The sequence below is a fragment of the Phalacrocorax aristotelis genome, chromosome 2 (genome assembly GCF_949628215.1).
Source record: "Phalacrocorax aristotelis chromosome 2, bGulAri2.1, whole genome shotgun sequence".
Lineage (NCBI taxonomy): Eukaryota > Metazoa > Chordata > Aves > Suliformes > Phalacrocoracidae > Phalacrocorax > Phalacrocorax aristotelis.
The window spans coordinates 48,511,568-48,526,117 of NC_134277.1; the positions used below are offsets into that span (position 1 = coordinate 48,511,568).

The window sequence follows — 14,550 nt, forward strand, 5'->3', positions numbered from 1 at the left end:
GTTAAAGCTCATCATCCCCTATGTGACCTCTTTTGCTAATGGCAAGAGAGGAACCTCTTTGTGGTACCAGTCAACCCGTGGATGGGGTGAAGTGCCTGCCAGAGCCACGGCTACCTTAGGCTAAGCATGTAACTTTTACATATCTGAAATTACTCTCTGTTTTGGGGAGTTATCAGAAACGGTTTTAAAATGGCTTTGAATCCTCCTTTCCCCCTTCTTATTGCTGCTTGTGAAATGGATACCCTTGCTTGAGCCAGCATCTGTGACACCAACTACACCCTCTCTTGGGCAAGATCCTATTTTAAGCTTTCCATCAAAGGCCACAGCTATTTGTGTCATTGTCAAAACTCTTCAAAAGGTCAGGTGACATTGATGGCAGGTCTCTTAGAAGCCAAAGGTTCTGCAGTAACATAAATAGGATCAGCAGCACTACGGGCAGGTGAAAGAAAAGCCAGCTGCACATCCTTTCTGTCTCCCTTGGCAACAGCATCCTGCCAACAAAAACTGCTGCCAAGTTAAGGCTGGAAAGGAAGGGATGTGCATTTGCTGGGGCTGGACAAGCTTTGTGTGAGGGGGGAGCTGTCAGACCAGGGAACGCTCCTGTGCTTTTAAAATTATTTTTGTTTTTTTCCATGTGTTTTTGGACAAGGGAATGCACAGACCCTCTGTCCTTATGAAGAGATTTCATCTGAAATTCCAAATGACAGCCTCTGCAGTTTTGAGCCTTATGTTTCCATCCATGACAGCACACAGGGAAGAAATCTGTGGTGAGTTAGTACTTACAGATGTGGCGAATTCTCCAGCAAAGGTTAAAATACGTGGCATGGTTCTCTTGTTACACCAGCTGCAGCTTCGTGCTAAATCATTGTTTCAGCAGCAAGCTCTTAATCAGCTCTGAGTTCTAGAAACTGCTAAACAAGCTGATATTTGTAGGGACCAACTTTTTTTTTTTATAATGCACTAAATATCTTTATTTAGAAAAACCTTCAGACTGGAAACAGTAATGGTGAAAAGTGAACCGCAAATGGCAGAGAGAAAAAGAGCATCAGCACGAGAGCACAAAAACGCAAAGCAGATCTAGGGTTATTATTTCTACTCTATCTTTTCATGTCTTCCATGAAATGAGCATGGCTGTGAAAACAGTTTGTGTAACTATGGGTAAAATATATTTGTGATATAATATATGCACCTGCCTAGCCTTCCTGATAGGCACTTTAGTCCCTGAAAATCAGCACTGGGGTCACTCTCATAGGCCCCATAGCTGCTTGTGCCACCAAATCTCAAACCCATCATCACAGCATCATTCCTTTCTGATTTGGCCACAGCGTCAGAAAAAAGAAGCCTGGCTGCAACATGCTTGTATCCAAGGCCTGAAAAAAAGGAGGATCTTCTCACCTGGTATAAGAGAGGAAGGCAAAGTATTAGGAGTTAATTTTGTGAGGATCCCGTATAACAAACTGCTCAGCCTTTTGCAGCACCCCTTGATACAACAGGGACTCTGAATCAAAGACTGAGTAGTGGGGATTGCCCTCTGACTCCTGGGGGAATCCCACACTGCTCTCAAGAAGCCTGCAACTTGTTGCTCCCTTACCATTTCCCCGTGACTTTTGAGGGATTGGTAGTTGGCTGCACAGGGCACATTTTTCTGCTTCCCAGGCAATGTGTTCCTCCAGACACCCAGCTGTGCCAGAAAAAAAACCAGAAGAAAGAAGAAATGGAAGAAGGGGGGCAGGATTGTGGCTTTAGGAATCACAGGATCTGTTGATTTCTTTATGGTTGAAAAGTAGAAATTGCCCATTCACCACTGAGGAGTGAAGAAATAAAATGCAGAACATACATTTCAATGCCAGGGAAGGAGAAGGAGAGAAGATCCCTATTTCACTCCCCATACTTCCCTCTGACAGGAATATTAATATCATTAGAGATAATTGAATGAAGTGGAAAGTCTGGTGGAGGTACAGAAGCAGGAGGTAGATCTGTAAGATCCATCCATACACAAAAAGCTAAACGCTGCGCCGGAGGGAGGGCACTCTGCCTTGAAATAGGGACTGAACAGCCTCACAAGAACGTGCAGCTGGGGCGCTTGTTGCTGTTTTGTTCCCAGAAAACGAGAACTGCCAGCAATCCTCTGGCATCTGAATAGACCCGCGTCAGACAAACTGTATCTGGACTTGATGGGAAACCAAGCTGGAATACCAAGCAGCCCTTTGATCTGCTGGCAGAAAGGGGGACTGGCTCAGTAAGTAATCCTGCCTTGCAGTTGCAAAGGTACTCTCCATAAAGGAGCGAGCCCTCTCGCTGCACAGCCCTGCAAGACACGCCTGCCTGGGCTGTCTCTGTCCTCATTCCTCCAAACCAGTTCCAACAATAACAGCAACTCCTGTGTGCAGCTGCCTCATTAGGGAGAAGATGTATTTCTCCTCTTTCTACTGAGGGATGAAGCTTCCAAATCCGTGTGATGTGAGCAGGTGAGGATGTCTGACAAGTCCAAATGATATTTTCAGGTAAGTGATTACCTTGAACAAGCAGCTAGAGTCAGGCTCTTTCTTTTTATTACCCTCCTCTCAGTAATTACTGTTGTCCTAGATTGTCAGTAAGCCTTTTCACAAGGTTCAACAGCTCGGATGTCTGTATATATTTAGCTGAATAGGGGATCTGAAGCATTTCTAAAGCACCTATTCCCGTAGTATCTGTGAGTCTCTAGTGCAGTATGAGAATGAACTGGGAGCTGCCTGCCCTGTGACTACACGACACTGTCCTATTTGTATCACCCATTGTTTAACTCCCTGGAGGACCAGAAATTAATTTTGATTTACAAGCTCACTTTCCTGAAGTCTGTGATGGAAGTGCATCTTAGAGGCAACAGTAGTGTTCTGCAATGTTTTTATATCATTAAAGGACTGGGACACCTCGCCACATGAAAACTGTAGCGACTGTTACTGTTGTTGCACTGGGAGTGTCAGCAAGTACTGCTTAATTTGTGTTTGTACATGTGATTTCCAGAGCTTCTGCTGATGCTGTTTTATGTTACTACAAAAAGAGGTGCTAATCTCCGTGTCTCATTCCCTGAATTCTACTAAATAACCTTGTGTATTGAAGTTTGGGTTGATCACCCTGTCTTATACTTAAAAGGGAAAACAGGATATAACTTGTAAGTTAATATCTGGGAGTTCTGGCATGACAGCCACTGAGAGACAGGCAGGGAAGAGAAATTTTCTATGCAGAGTAACCTACTTTTTCTTCCCTCAGTTCTGCCACCAATCATGGAGGTGAAATTTGCTTAACTCTTTGTTTGTACAAAGGCTGCCTTATTGTGAGTGAAAATCATATTGCTTTGACAGATTACAAAGAAATGACCGTAACAAAAGTAATATTTCTGCACAGCTTCCATCCATTAAAGATGCATTTTGCTCCCTGTAATGTTTTAGGTTTGCCAAGAGACACATGAGAAGTTAATAGGGTCGTGAAGAAAGGTTTTGTTACAACAATAACATTGCTGTTGCTTTGAACAGGTTGTGCACAACCTTCTCTCACTATTAGACTGTTAGACACATGGAGAGGCTTCAGCATCCCGGACACTGCCCATGTGCACCCAAGCCCTGGGTCTGTAGATAATGGGTCCTTTGTAGGACGGCTCCCTTGGCTTCCCTTGCCCACAGCAGTCTGAAATAATGAGTCCAGCAGTGGGTCTCTGCACAGAAAGCTCCTCCTGACTTCCTAGAGCAAAAATGTTTGCCAAGTACTGCTCAGGGTGGCTCTGTTTGTCTTGCTGCAAGGTCCGAGGTAGCAGAGGCCAGAAGGGGTCAAACACCAGACTGAGCTCATTGTGCGTATTCATTTGCTGTAGAAAATGTGAATGTGCAGCTCAAAAGTGTTCACTGTATGTCTGGCAATTAGGACGTGGTCCAAAGCCCGCTAAAGTCATTGGGAACCTTTCCACAGGCTTTAGATCAGAAGTTACGTAAGTTTGTGTTGTTTAAAGGGGGTGCCCCGGGGAGGCTGAATGCGAGAGCTGACTCGACAGCCACATGCCTGCTCTGCCATGTCATGCAAAAAGGCTGTTCTCGAAGTGCCCATGAAGTGTCCCATGCAGCACCAGGCAGGATTAACTCCTAAATGAAGCCTTTTAATGTTGCCCTATGCCAAGACACTGGCTCCTAGCAGGGGTCCCTGAGGTCCCGAGATAAAACAGTCGAAGAATGTCAGCTGCTGGGGCCTGAATCACTTTGTTTTTCTGGTTCGGAGGGAGGCAGTTCTGCCTCCTGTGTGCAAATAAAAGGGTCATGAGGAAGTTCCCAAATGACAGGACCTTGCGGATTTCATAGTCTGGGAAAGCAAAATATTCCTAACCCCCAACTTCTCTGATACTCGCTGAGGACACCAACTACAGTCTTTTAAAACATTGCTGTAAGGGCATTCCATTTTCTCCACATACACAACTCTACACAGTTTCTGGACTCCTCATGTGAGTGTACGACAGGAATAAGCACTGCAGAGAGATCCTGTTGGGATTTGAACCGTTGCACCACATTGTCAGGATGGAGTTTTAATGGCTAAATGCACATCGGCACCCTCTGTGTACACTCTGCTGTCACTTTGCTGTGCTTCATCCTTGAGTTAATTCATTTTGTACTTAATGTTCCCTTCTTGGTGCACTATGCAAGATGACACAGTTCACACCATAGAGATGTCAGGTCAATCAGCCTTCTCATTAGGCTTGAATGGTTTTAATGTAATCATAAAATTAGACTCCAAATGTAGGAATTTGGCACACAGCATTTAAAAGTCAAACCAGTTCGATCCCTTCTGAGCATGAGCTCCTATACCTTAGAAATGACCCCTTATGAACAAACTTAGAGGTGTGAACTGACCTTTGAAAATATAATTTATTATGAGTAGTATTATTTTTTTTTATAATGTACTTACATCAGTCTCGTTACTCCAAAAGGCTCATGCTTTAAGTAAGATCAGTCCTAAGGCAGCCAAAACTGAAGGATTTTTGGCAAAGAGCTACAGGACTGCACTTTGAACTGACCAAGAGCATCTGCTATGTACCATCTCTTTGGGGTAGCAAAACTTTGGCCATGACAACTTGATAGAAACAAAAAGGTTTCCTTTCAGCGATAGTCTGACTGAGGCAAGCTGAGGCACTGGGGGACAACTGGCGTCGCACCCACCACGGCCCTTTTCTCAGTGCAGGTGCATTTGTGAAGTAGAGACAGAGGTTGGGAAGGGAAGAAATCTGAAGGGGTTGGTTAAGTCCATTTCTGTGACAAATACCCCCAGCACCTTAGTAGAGAAATGCAGAATATCATTTTCCTAGGCTTAAGCCAAAATTGTCAAACAGGGCAGTCTAATATCAGGGATCTCAATAAAAGTCCTGCCTTGTAAGGCATTTCTTATCCTCAAGTCATAGAAAAGTAAGCAGGAGCTCTGTGCAACCAGGTCACCTCAAATCCAGCCAGACCATGCTTAGGTGATGCAGAGCATCTGAATATACCGATTCCAGCTTTTTTTTTTTTTTTTTTTTTTCTTTCCGGTTGGCTGTTGATCAATTATAAAGCCAATTACTTCTACTTAAAAGGGCCAGCAAAGCCCACTGTGAAGTCCTTATTATCAGCTGTTCTCCCTAAATATACAGCACTGGCTGTTTTTACAATGATCTACTAAGCTGAATGTTTTTTCAGTAGTTAGAGGCACAGATTAGCTCTGGTTGTTACTAAAGGAGTTACTGTGGTCCATTCAATCGGTAAAAAAAAAAGTCCTAAGATGCTGTAGCTTATGGGGCCATAGTGGCTCTGCAGAGGCTGTTAAAGGGAATCTAGCAGATGAGCAAAACCTGACTGCCACAGCCTGAGACAGCCAAATGTCATTGGGGTTATTGTTTATTGTCAGATAAATTACTTCTGATGTAGTATTTCCTTTGAATAATCATTCATACTTTACAAGCTACCTAAAGGTACTAGCTAAATGCATCTGGCTTCCGTGCCTGATGTGTGGTGACCTGCTACCACAACAGACTGCCCCAGAGAGATTATAAATCTTTATAGCAGCAAGCTTCTGATTTATCAGTATTTCAAGAAGCGGAGATGGATATTAGGTAGGTTTTTAGCTGAGGATCAGTGTTTCTAGCCCCAGGGCACAATATGCAGAAAAGCTGACAACTTTCTTATTCCTTAAGGAATATCCTGGAGAAAAACATTAACCCAATAGAGGTGTTTTTCTGAGCGTGAGGTGTGAGAGAAAGTAGTTACAGAGAAAACATAAAAAATTTTTAGTAGGCATTACAATCATTATAATCTAGTACCTCATAATATCTATCAATGCACTTTATCTTGTACGCTCAGAACAGCAGGCCTAAAGTTTCCTGAAACATTATCTCCACACACCAAATCCAAAATAAATCATCATCCTTTCCTCTTTGAATTTGTTCCGTGGCAGCAACTTGTCTTGGCATGAAATATTAGCCATATGGACACTAGAATATCTGCTTTGACCTTGACCTCAGAATAAGTGCTGCCAAATATGTGAAGATAACTCCTGCCTTTCATTTCCAATAGTGATGCTCCATGGGTGTAGCACGATCTGCTCTCCTGGTTGCATCTCAGCATACAGAATATCCTTTTTTCTTTGACTAGGTGTTTGCTAAGAGCAAAAAGTCTGCGGCTGGCCAGGAACCGGGAAGCAATATCTCAGACGATGGTTTATTTGGCAGAAATATTTATTTCAGAAATAAAAAATGAGCTAATATCAGCATCAGGCAGTGAAAAGTGCATTGCTTGTAATTGGCTCTCACTGCATTATCCAGTCAGTGTCTTCATCTTCTGGATACTCTGTGAAGTAACAGGAGGCTGCTGGGGGCAAGATGAGGTGAATCTTCTTGGTTGTATGGCTCTGCTCTGTTCTAGTTCAGAAATGATGGTTAGTGATCAAAGCAGAGCATTTAGCCAGGTAAGAGGAATAGGTGCTGCTCCTTTTGTGAGTTTTTGCTACATGTATTGCACTGCTTGCAAATGGGTGTGAATGATGCACAGGATTCAGAATAAACACATTTCATGGCATTTGCATCTGCCCAATAGGCAACAGAGCCCTAGGGCCTGGTGGACACCGAATCAGAGATCTTCCCTCATTTTCCCAAGTCCCTGTCTTCCTTTTCTGCTGATACCCATAACAGATATTTCCAAGTAGGGTAGAACTAAATGGCATAACAATGCTCACGGAGAAAGCTGGCAAGCCTAGGAAGAGTGGAGAAGGGGGCAGGAAGGTACTCCACAGTCTTAGCTGGAAGGTCATCCTTGCCCAGTTTGGAGTCCTGCAGCTTTGATGAACTCATCTCCCTGATTGGTTAAGGCTGTGACAACATTTTTCACCTTGACACCACTGGTTGAAATTCACACTAGCTAATGGTGCCATCCGATGATGCTCAGTGGACTGTGCAAAATGGATTTATTCCACGTGTTTCCTAGTGGGCAGAGACGCACATTACACTCAACAGCTTCAACATATGGAAATGGTGACGTGTGATTGATGTGATCTCTGCAGGCCACGCTAACTCACCGTGTATTAGCCCTGCATCCCGGGGAGGCTTATGCTACTGCAGCTGCCCACGTCCATTATCTGGACTAGGAATAAATGGAAGAATTGATGTTCCCAGCGGTGTGAAGCTGGCACCCCATGAAATTATGTGCACTACAGAGGGTGGCGGGAGGCAAATTTTACACAATCCAATGCCACAGCACATGTGAGCACAGAACAGGTTACAACCAAACATTTGTATATGGGTGCGAAGGGCAGTTGTGTTAGGTTGAGTCAGACCCCCAATAAGCACGTGGCTTTTTAAAATGGCTGTCATAGCTATGTTTTCTTGTTCATTTTTAACATTTGGAGATTTTCCACATCTCATACTCTAAAATAAGTGACTAGGTTTTCCGAAGTTGCTAAGTAAAGGACAGCATATATAACCCAGGAAACCCTCTCAGCAGACATCACTTTTTGACCTAATTTTCAGCAAGGGCTAAGCAGCTGCTCTCTCAAAAAACAGATTGCTTAATGGCATCCAAGACTGGAGAGCATGAAATTTAGGATTTTGCAGCCAAACGAATGAGCGGACTAGGGTTCCCCATAATGATGCAGACATTCATCTGGAGGACTCCTGGCCAAAACAAAAGTGAAAATGTCTTTTGTTTCTACACGTAAAGAGTATGATGGTTTGTAGCTTCTGCAGGGAAATCACCTGCCTATGGCACTTTAAAGAGCTCTCCTTAGTCCATACTGCAAGCTCCTCTTTCCCTTGGCTGCAGAGATTCCCTGCAACCTTCCCGTTCCCACATCGCCACTCCCACGGCCATGGGACCACTGCAGCCCCTGCGGATTTTCCTTTCTCTTCCTACTTTCCCAGAGAAGCCAACAAAGCTGGATGCTAACTCTTCTGTCCTTCAGCAGAACATGGAAGGTATTCCTTCCTGCCAGATGCGCAAGCCATGCCATTCCCTGTCTGCTGGTCCCTCCCTGGTCCTCACCCTCTCTCTGTGTTTTTTTCTCCAGGTGTTCTACTGATCTTGGCACTGACAGAAGAGCTGGTGTTTTCTGTTCAGGTATTGTCTCCCACTGTCTCCTCCGCTCAGGGCTTCCCGATGGACACTACCACTATCACAGCCATGGGAACAACGCCTCACCACAAAGACCGCCACGCGGCAGAGCCCCTTCCCACGTCCACTCACGCTATTCCCCACCCCGTCAGCCTGGCGGAGAAAGCCCCTTCCACCAGGCAAAAGCAAGCGAGCGACCCTCGCAGCGGCGGAAAGGAAACGTATCATTTATACAACCAGAGTGCTTTGTACTCGGGACAGACTCGCCCCAAGGGGAAAATATTCCAGGTCTTCAAAGGCAACTTCACAGAGTCCTCAGAGCCTTACCTAAAGACGACCCTGCACTCTCCCTTCCCTACCCTGAGAAGCCCTTTCACAGACCACCCGTTTCAGTCCCAGACCACAGCATCCAGTGATCCGAATGGTGTGGGGCTGGCAAGAACTACACACTCAGACCCTGCTCCCCACCACAACACCTCGGGAAGCCTTAGGGAAGCAGAGCGAGGGGACGGGACCGAGCTAGTGGTGCAGGAAGCAGATTTTGCCACCACAACTGCTGGACCATCATCTGATCCTGAAGCAGTGTCGGTGCCTTTTAAACCCACCCGCTATGGTGTATGGGATATGCTGAGCAAAAACAACTCTTGGGTAACCTTGAATCTCAGTACAAATGTCCCCCTGTTTGCTGGCCCTGGATCTGCAACAGCAGCAGCGGGTCACTCAGTTCAGACCAGTTTTGACATCAGCGTCTCCTCCCCGGCAGCGGGAGACCCCAAGGGACCCGCTCCAACGCAGCACGGTGCAGTGACTAACGCGACCTTGCTGGGCAGTGCTCTCTCTGCAGTGCCTGCCACGAGGTTGTCCAGCTCCATTTCCACATCTGGCTCCACCGCCACCGGGAACTTCCTAAACAGACTGGTTCCCGCCGGGACCTGGAAACCCGGGGTGCAAGGAAACATCTCCCATGTCACCGAGGGGGACAAACCCCAGCACAGAGCAACCATCTGTCTCAGCAAGATGGACATTGCCTGGATCATTCTGGCTATCAGCGTACCTATATCCTCATGTTGTAAGTTAATTGCCACTTCATTTTAATTTCTCCTTCCTTAAAATTCAGGTTTTGGCCCATGATTCAAGGACCAGGTAAAGAGCTAACAGAGGCAGAGCAGCTTGAGATGGATGAGAAGCAATCGCTACACAGAGATCACATTCACTGACCAAAGCACTTTTAGCTTCAAAATGCACAGCTAAAATGTCAAAGCATAGTTGCTCTGTTGCTATTAGAAATCACTTAGTCATTTTGGGCCCTCCATTCAAGGGTGTAACACAAGGCTGAACAGCTCTAGAAGGCGAAGCAGCTTTACTTCAAGGCCTTTAAGCTGGTGACCAAAAATTGTACGTGTTTAATCTAGAAACCGCTATATGCTTTCCTGGAATTGGATTTAAAAGGCCCACTGCTAACCCAAAGGATTAACGACAGTTGTAATGACTAATACCTTAGGAAACACCATTTTTCCAGTGCAATAAAATGTTTCATTGCAGGCAGTTCATGAACTCTCAGATTTTAAAATCTGATAATCAAAGTGTGGGTTTCCTCCATTTTAATTCCAACTTTGCAGCTGCCGAATTTTAAATCCTGGCTTTCAGACACCAGGAGTCAGCCACCAGGGCAGTTTGGGTTCCCAGAGCTGGCTTAGGGTCTTGTCATTTGATTCAGTTACAAAAAACACATGAGAAATTATGAGAAAGCTTGCAAGTGGATGCCGAGGCGTCGCCTGCTTAGCTGGGTTATATCAGCAAAGTGGGACAACATATTCTCTGGGGTTTCACTCTTACTGAGTGTGTTTATGCGGTCCTGTGCCCCCTGCTCTAGGTGCACCTGTTCAAGCAGGGGGGTTGGACAAGATGACCTCCAGAGGTCCCTTCCAACCCCTACCATTCTGTGATTCTGTGATCTGTCTGGAGTGAAATAAAAACAAAAATTTCTCAGCCTTTGCTGCCTGAGAAAACACAAAAGGGTAGCAGCCAAGAACACTGAGTATTAATTCTGTTATTTACAGCTACGAGCTGTACTGAGGGCAAGGCCAGATGAGCTGACCAAGCCAGCCTTGCACACAGCTTACTCCTGCCAAAAAGGACAGTGCTGCTCTCTCCTGCCCTCTCTGAGGCACAGCCACCTGAGCCTGCCCTCTCCTTCTGCCTAGGCCTGACCTGACACCTCCCTGAGACACTTTCAGATTGCTAAAGTGGTCAAAAAATGTTCACGTTGCTCTTTGTCACTTTCAGTCCACCCAGTGAGCTGAATCAGCTCCCCTCAGGTTCAGATGACCTGGAGCTTGTGAGGCTGCAGGAACAAACACCTGGAGAGGGAGCTGCACTAATCCTTTCGGCAGCTGCAAATCATTGGATTGGCACAGTGTATCTATTAGACTTGTATCTTTGGGACCATCGGTTCTGCTATTGCCAACGTGGCTAAAACCACAAGTGAGAACAAAGCTTAAACCTAAAAGATGGATAATCAAAATAAAGAAAAAACCAAAGCAGAAGCATGCATACGTACTTCTGCCAAAGACAGAGAGGAGAAAGTGGGATATAGCAAGCACATGATGAGAAGCAGCGATATTTGATGATTTGATAAACAGTGCCTTGTCTATCAATCAGTAGAAACAGAGTATCAAATAAATTCTTCCAAGTATTATGTTTTGGGCCAATATTCAGAAAGCAAGCTGATCGAGATAGAAGGAGTCCAAATACAAAGCACAAAATACAATACCATAAAACACAAGCATAAGAAGCATTACCAGTGTGTAAACTGGTGTATGACTCTCCCTGCAGTATGCCATATATGAGCTAATAATTTATTATTATTATTATTATTATTATTAATAATGATATGAAGAGTCTGTTGGCAGGACTTCTAACGCACTATTTATTAAATAGTGGTGTTTAAACTTTTCTTATCATATATGCCATAACAGCATATAGTCATACGACTGTGCCGCTTCTGTTTCTTGTATTCTTCTTGTTTTTTAAAAAGGCAAATACTATTTTGAAAATTACCTGTACCATCTCTAATACAACAAATGATTCAGATATTTAAGTGCTGCTTTCAGGACCAGTTTTCCGAGGATGGTCTTCAGTGGGACCCTCTTTTTAAAATCCAGGGATCCTGAGACATATTTCAGAGGTGAAATGAATGGTAGGCAGGCACTTAAATGGGATTTCTTTGGATCTGGCTGAAGTGTGTAAGGAATTGCTTTCTTCCAAAAGTTATGCTGTTTAAACTATGGCATAAGTGCTGTTTTACAGGCATAGGTTATTCCTACATGAGAAGAAGAATAAGTTGTAACAGCCTCAAGCACTTCAACCCAGATGCACATGTATCGGTCGTGGCTTCCCTCTGGGCCGCACACCGGAGGGGGACTTTATTTCCTGACCCTCAGGCATCCGTGTGTCCTCAGGCGCAGGTGTGCGGTGCACAGTATGGGGCGTGCGGGGTGATGGGGTGCGCGGTGTGCGAAGGGGACTGTCGCCACCTCCCGGGCACAGCCGCCTGCAGCTGAGGACAGAAGGCCCCACGCTGGCATTAGCTCGTCCGTTCTGGTCTAGAGGGGGCTGATGCTAAGAGGCGGACGAAGAGTACAGCTATCTGGGTTTCATTTCATCTTCAAGGGGTGAAAAGGTTTTCAGTGAGAGGCTCTTTCAGATGTTGTGGGCATGGACGGAGAAAACACTGTCCTGCTCCTGCCTTGGGATGCTGAAAGGTGGAGGCATCTCGGATACCGAGACTCAGCCGCATGCTCTTAAATATCTGAGCAGCCTTAGGAGGGAACAAGCCACAGAGAAAGCCACTGAGGACTCCTATAATGGGAGGTTATTGCTGCCCCAAAGCTGTGAGCTGACAGCTCTGTGCTCAGGCTGGCACCTTCAAGGTTGATGGCCAGACCAGCCGAGGGGGACAGCAAGCCCTGAGCTGCTGCTGAGACACCTGTGAGAAAGGATAAGGCCCTGCACCAGGGGGAGAGGCAGCCCTGAGGCAGGGAAGTTAGCAATGCACCCTGGAAAGAAGTGGAAGGAGGTGAGGAGAGGCAACCGGAGCCTGTGCATGGCTGCAGAGCTGCAGGAATCTAATTAACTTGGCTCCCTCCTCCTACTAATGAGGAGCGCCCCTGAGCCAGCTCGCTGATCTCCGGGCTGTTTCCAGAGCCCTTGCAGAGCTGCACAGTGGCCAGAGCATCTCTCCTCTGCCTGGAGCCCTAGTGCCTTTTTCCTTTAATCCCTCCCCTGCACGAGGGGTGGCGAGGAGACTGGAAAAGCCTTCCTCCTCAGGGGGCTTATGGGCATAGCTCTGAAATGCTCAGAAGGGGAAATGCGCCATGATGCTGCAGAGACACGTCTGTCCCTCTCTGACATGTGGCACAGTAAGGCCCCACGTGCTGCTTACTGTCACACCTTTTATTGACAGGCACCTGTTAAATGAAAACCTGTGGGCATTTTAACTTCTATAGTGACCTGCTAGATAGTGATCACAGGAGCCCTTGGCTCCTTGCCCCCACAGGAAGAAGCACCTGGGGTGCTGCATTTCTCCTCACGGAGGAAAGACCTTGCCAGGGCTCCTTGCTGGCCCATCCCTGCTGTGAGGACTTGCACCTAAGCGCAGGAAGCAGCAGAGGGTTTGTTCAGCATCACTGTGCCCTGGCATCTGAACCCCACTGAGGACTGGCAGGGACCACCAGCCATGCTCGTGGCGTGGCTCAGGGACTATAGCACTAGCCCGGATCTCAGGAGCTCGCCTGCTGAAATAAGAGATGGGATTTAGCCTCCCTGCCTTTACAGTACATAACTTCTTTAAGGCTGCATAGGCTTCTGAGTCCCACTGAAATCCCTTAAAATGTTAGCCAGAGAAGTAATGCTCGGAATAGCAATGTGCAAGCCACGTCTGCTGTGTGAACCTGGGGAAATCATTTCACCTTTTGGTACTTCAGTTTCATGGTATAAATAATGGGGGTAATGTTGCTAATGCCATTTGAGGGCTGCAGAAATGAAGGCTTCTGTATCATTGCATTCCCAGAAAAGCAAAGTCATATATAACACTGATATCAATATTTTCTGCATGTCACAGTTTGAGTTGTTTTTGCAGTGTCCTTCAGGCAGCCTTGAACATTTTTGTGCACGTGCATTTGCACGTGTGTGGGTGCCTGTCTCTGCAATGCAGAACAAGACACAATATGAACTCATTTTAAAACCCACCATCCCGGTCCTTGGGGTCCCAGTACTTATGTCTCTGTAATTACAGAATGACACGATAAAACATGGAAGAACAGAAACTTGCAAATCAGATGCACAGAAGTCAATTCATTCAGTCAGTTCTGCTGACACAGGAAAACAAGAGAGTAAGGCTGAGCCTCTGAACACAGGCATCAGCAGAACTGAAAGAATATATGAAGAATTGCCTTGGACCTAACCCCACTTAGCTCACATTTCATGCACTGGGATGCATTTCAAAATTACCTCACTTGCTTTCTCCATCACAAAACCTATGAACTTTTGCTTCCCAGTCTCAAGTGAGAGAGATTCCATGCCCTGAGTCGAATCCCCAGGTGTAAGCTCAAACTGAGCTGAAGAAGAGCCTCCTGCCTCCAGATGTAAGCAGCTGTGGTCAGTAACCAAACCCATCGTGATACCTGTATTACAGCTAAGGCTGTACTATTATAGATGGCTAGAGTAAATAAGGGAAATTGAAAGAAATGTGGAAAAAAACCCCACTATTTTAGTCATTGAAGCAAGGGTGCTGTAGAAATGTCATTTATATTGTGATCTGCAGGCACAGGGAGAAGTAAATTAATATCTTATCTCCTGACTTATATGTGCTTGCAACGTTCAGGTCTGTTAACTCCATGTTTTATGTGGGAGCTGGTGAGTGGGGGAAGGAGGTATGCAGCTATACAAGGCTGGTAAAATA

At 45.8% G+C, this 14,550-nt stretch overlaps 1 protein-coding gene across 3 annotated transcripts in view; it reads left to right on the plus strand.

Annotated features, from left to right (window-relative positions):
• TMEM108 (transmembrane protein 108) overlaps positions 1–14,550 on the plus strand; it is a 170,104-nt gene that overhangs the window by 149,601 nt on the left and 5,953 nt on the right. For 2 of the 3 annotated variants that reach the window (XM_075083399.1, XM_075083401.1), the window contains one exon: positions 8,545–9,657. In XM_075083399.1, coding sequence (XP_074939500.1) covers positions 8,545–9,657 — 1,113 coding nt within the window. Of the gene's footprint in view, positions 1–2,052; positions 2,505–8,544; positions 9,658–14,550 lie in introns of those variants that run through there. The other variant, XM_075083402.1, reaches the window with a different exon arrangement.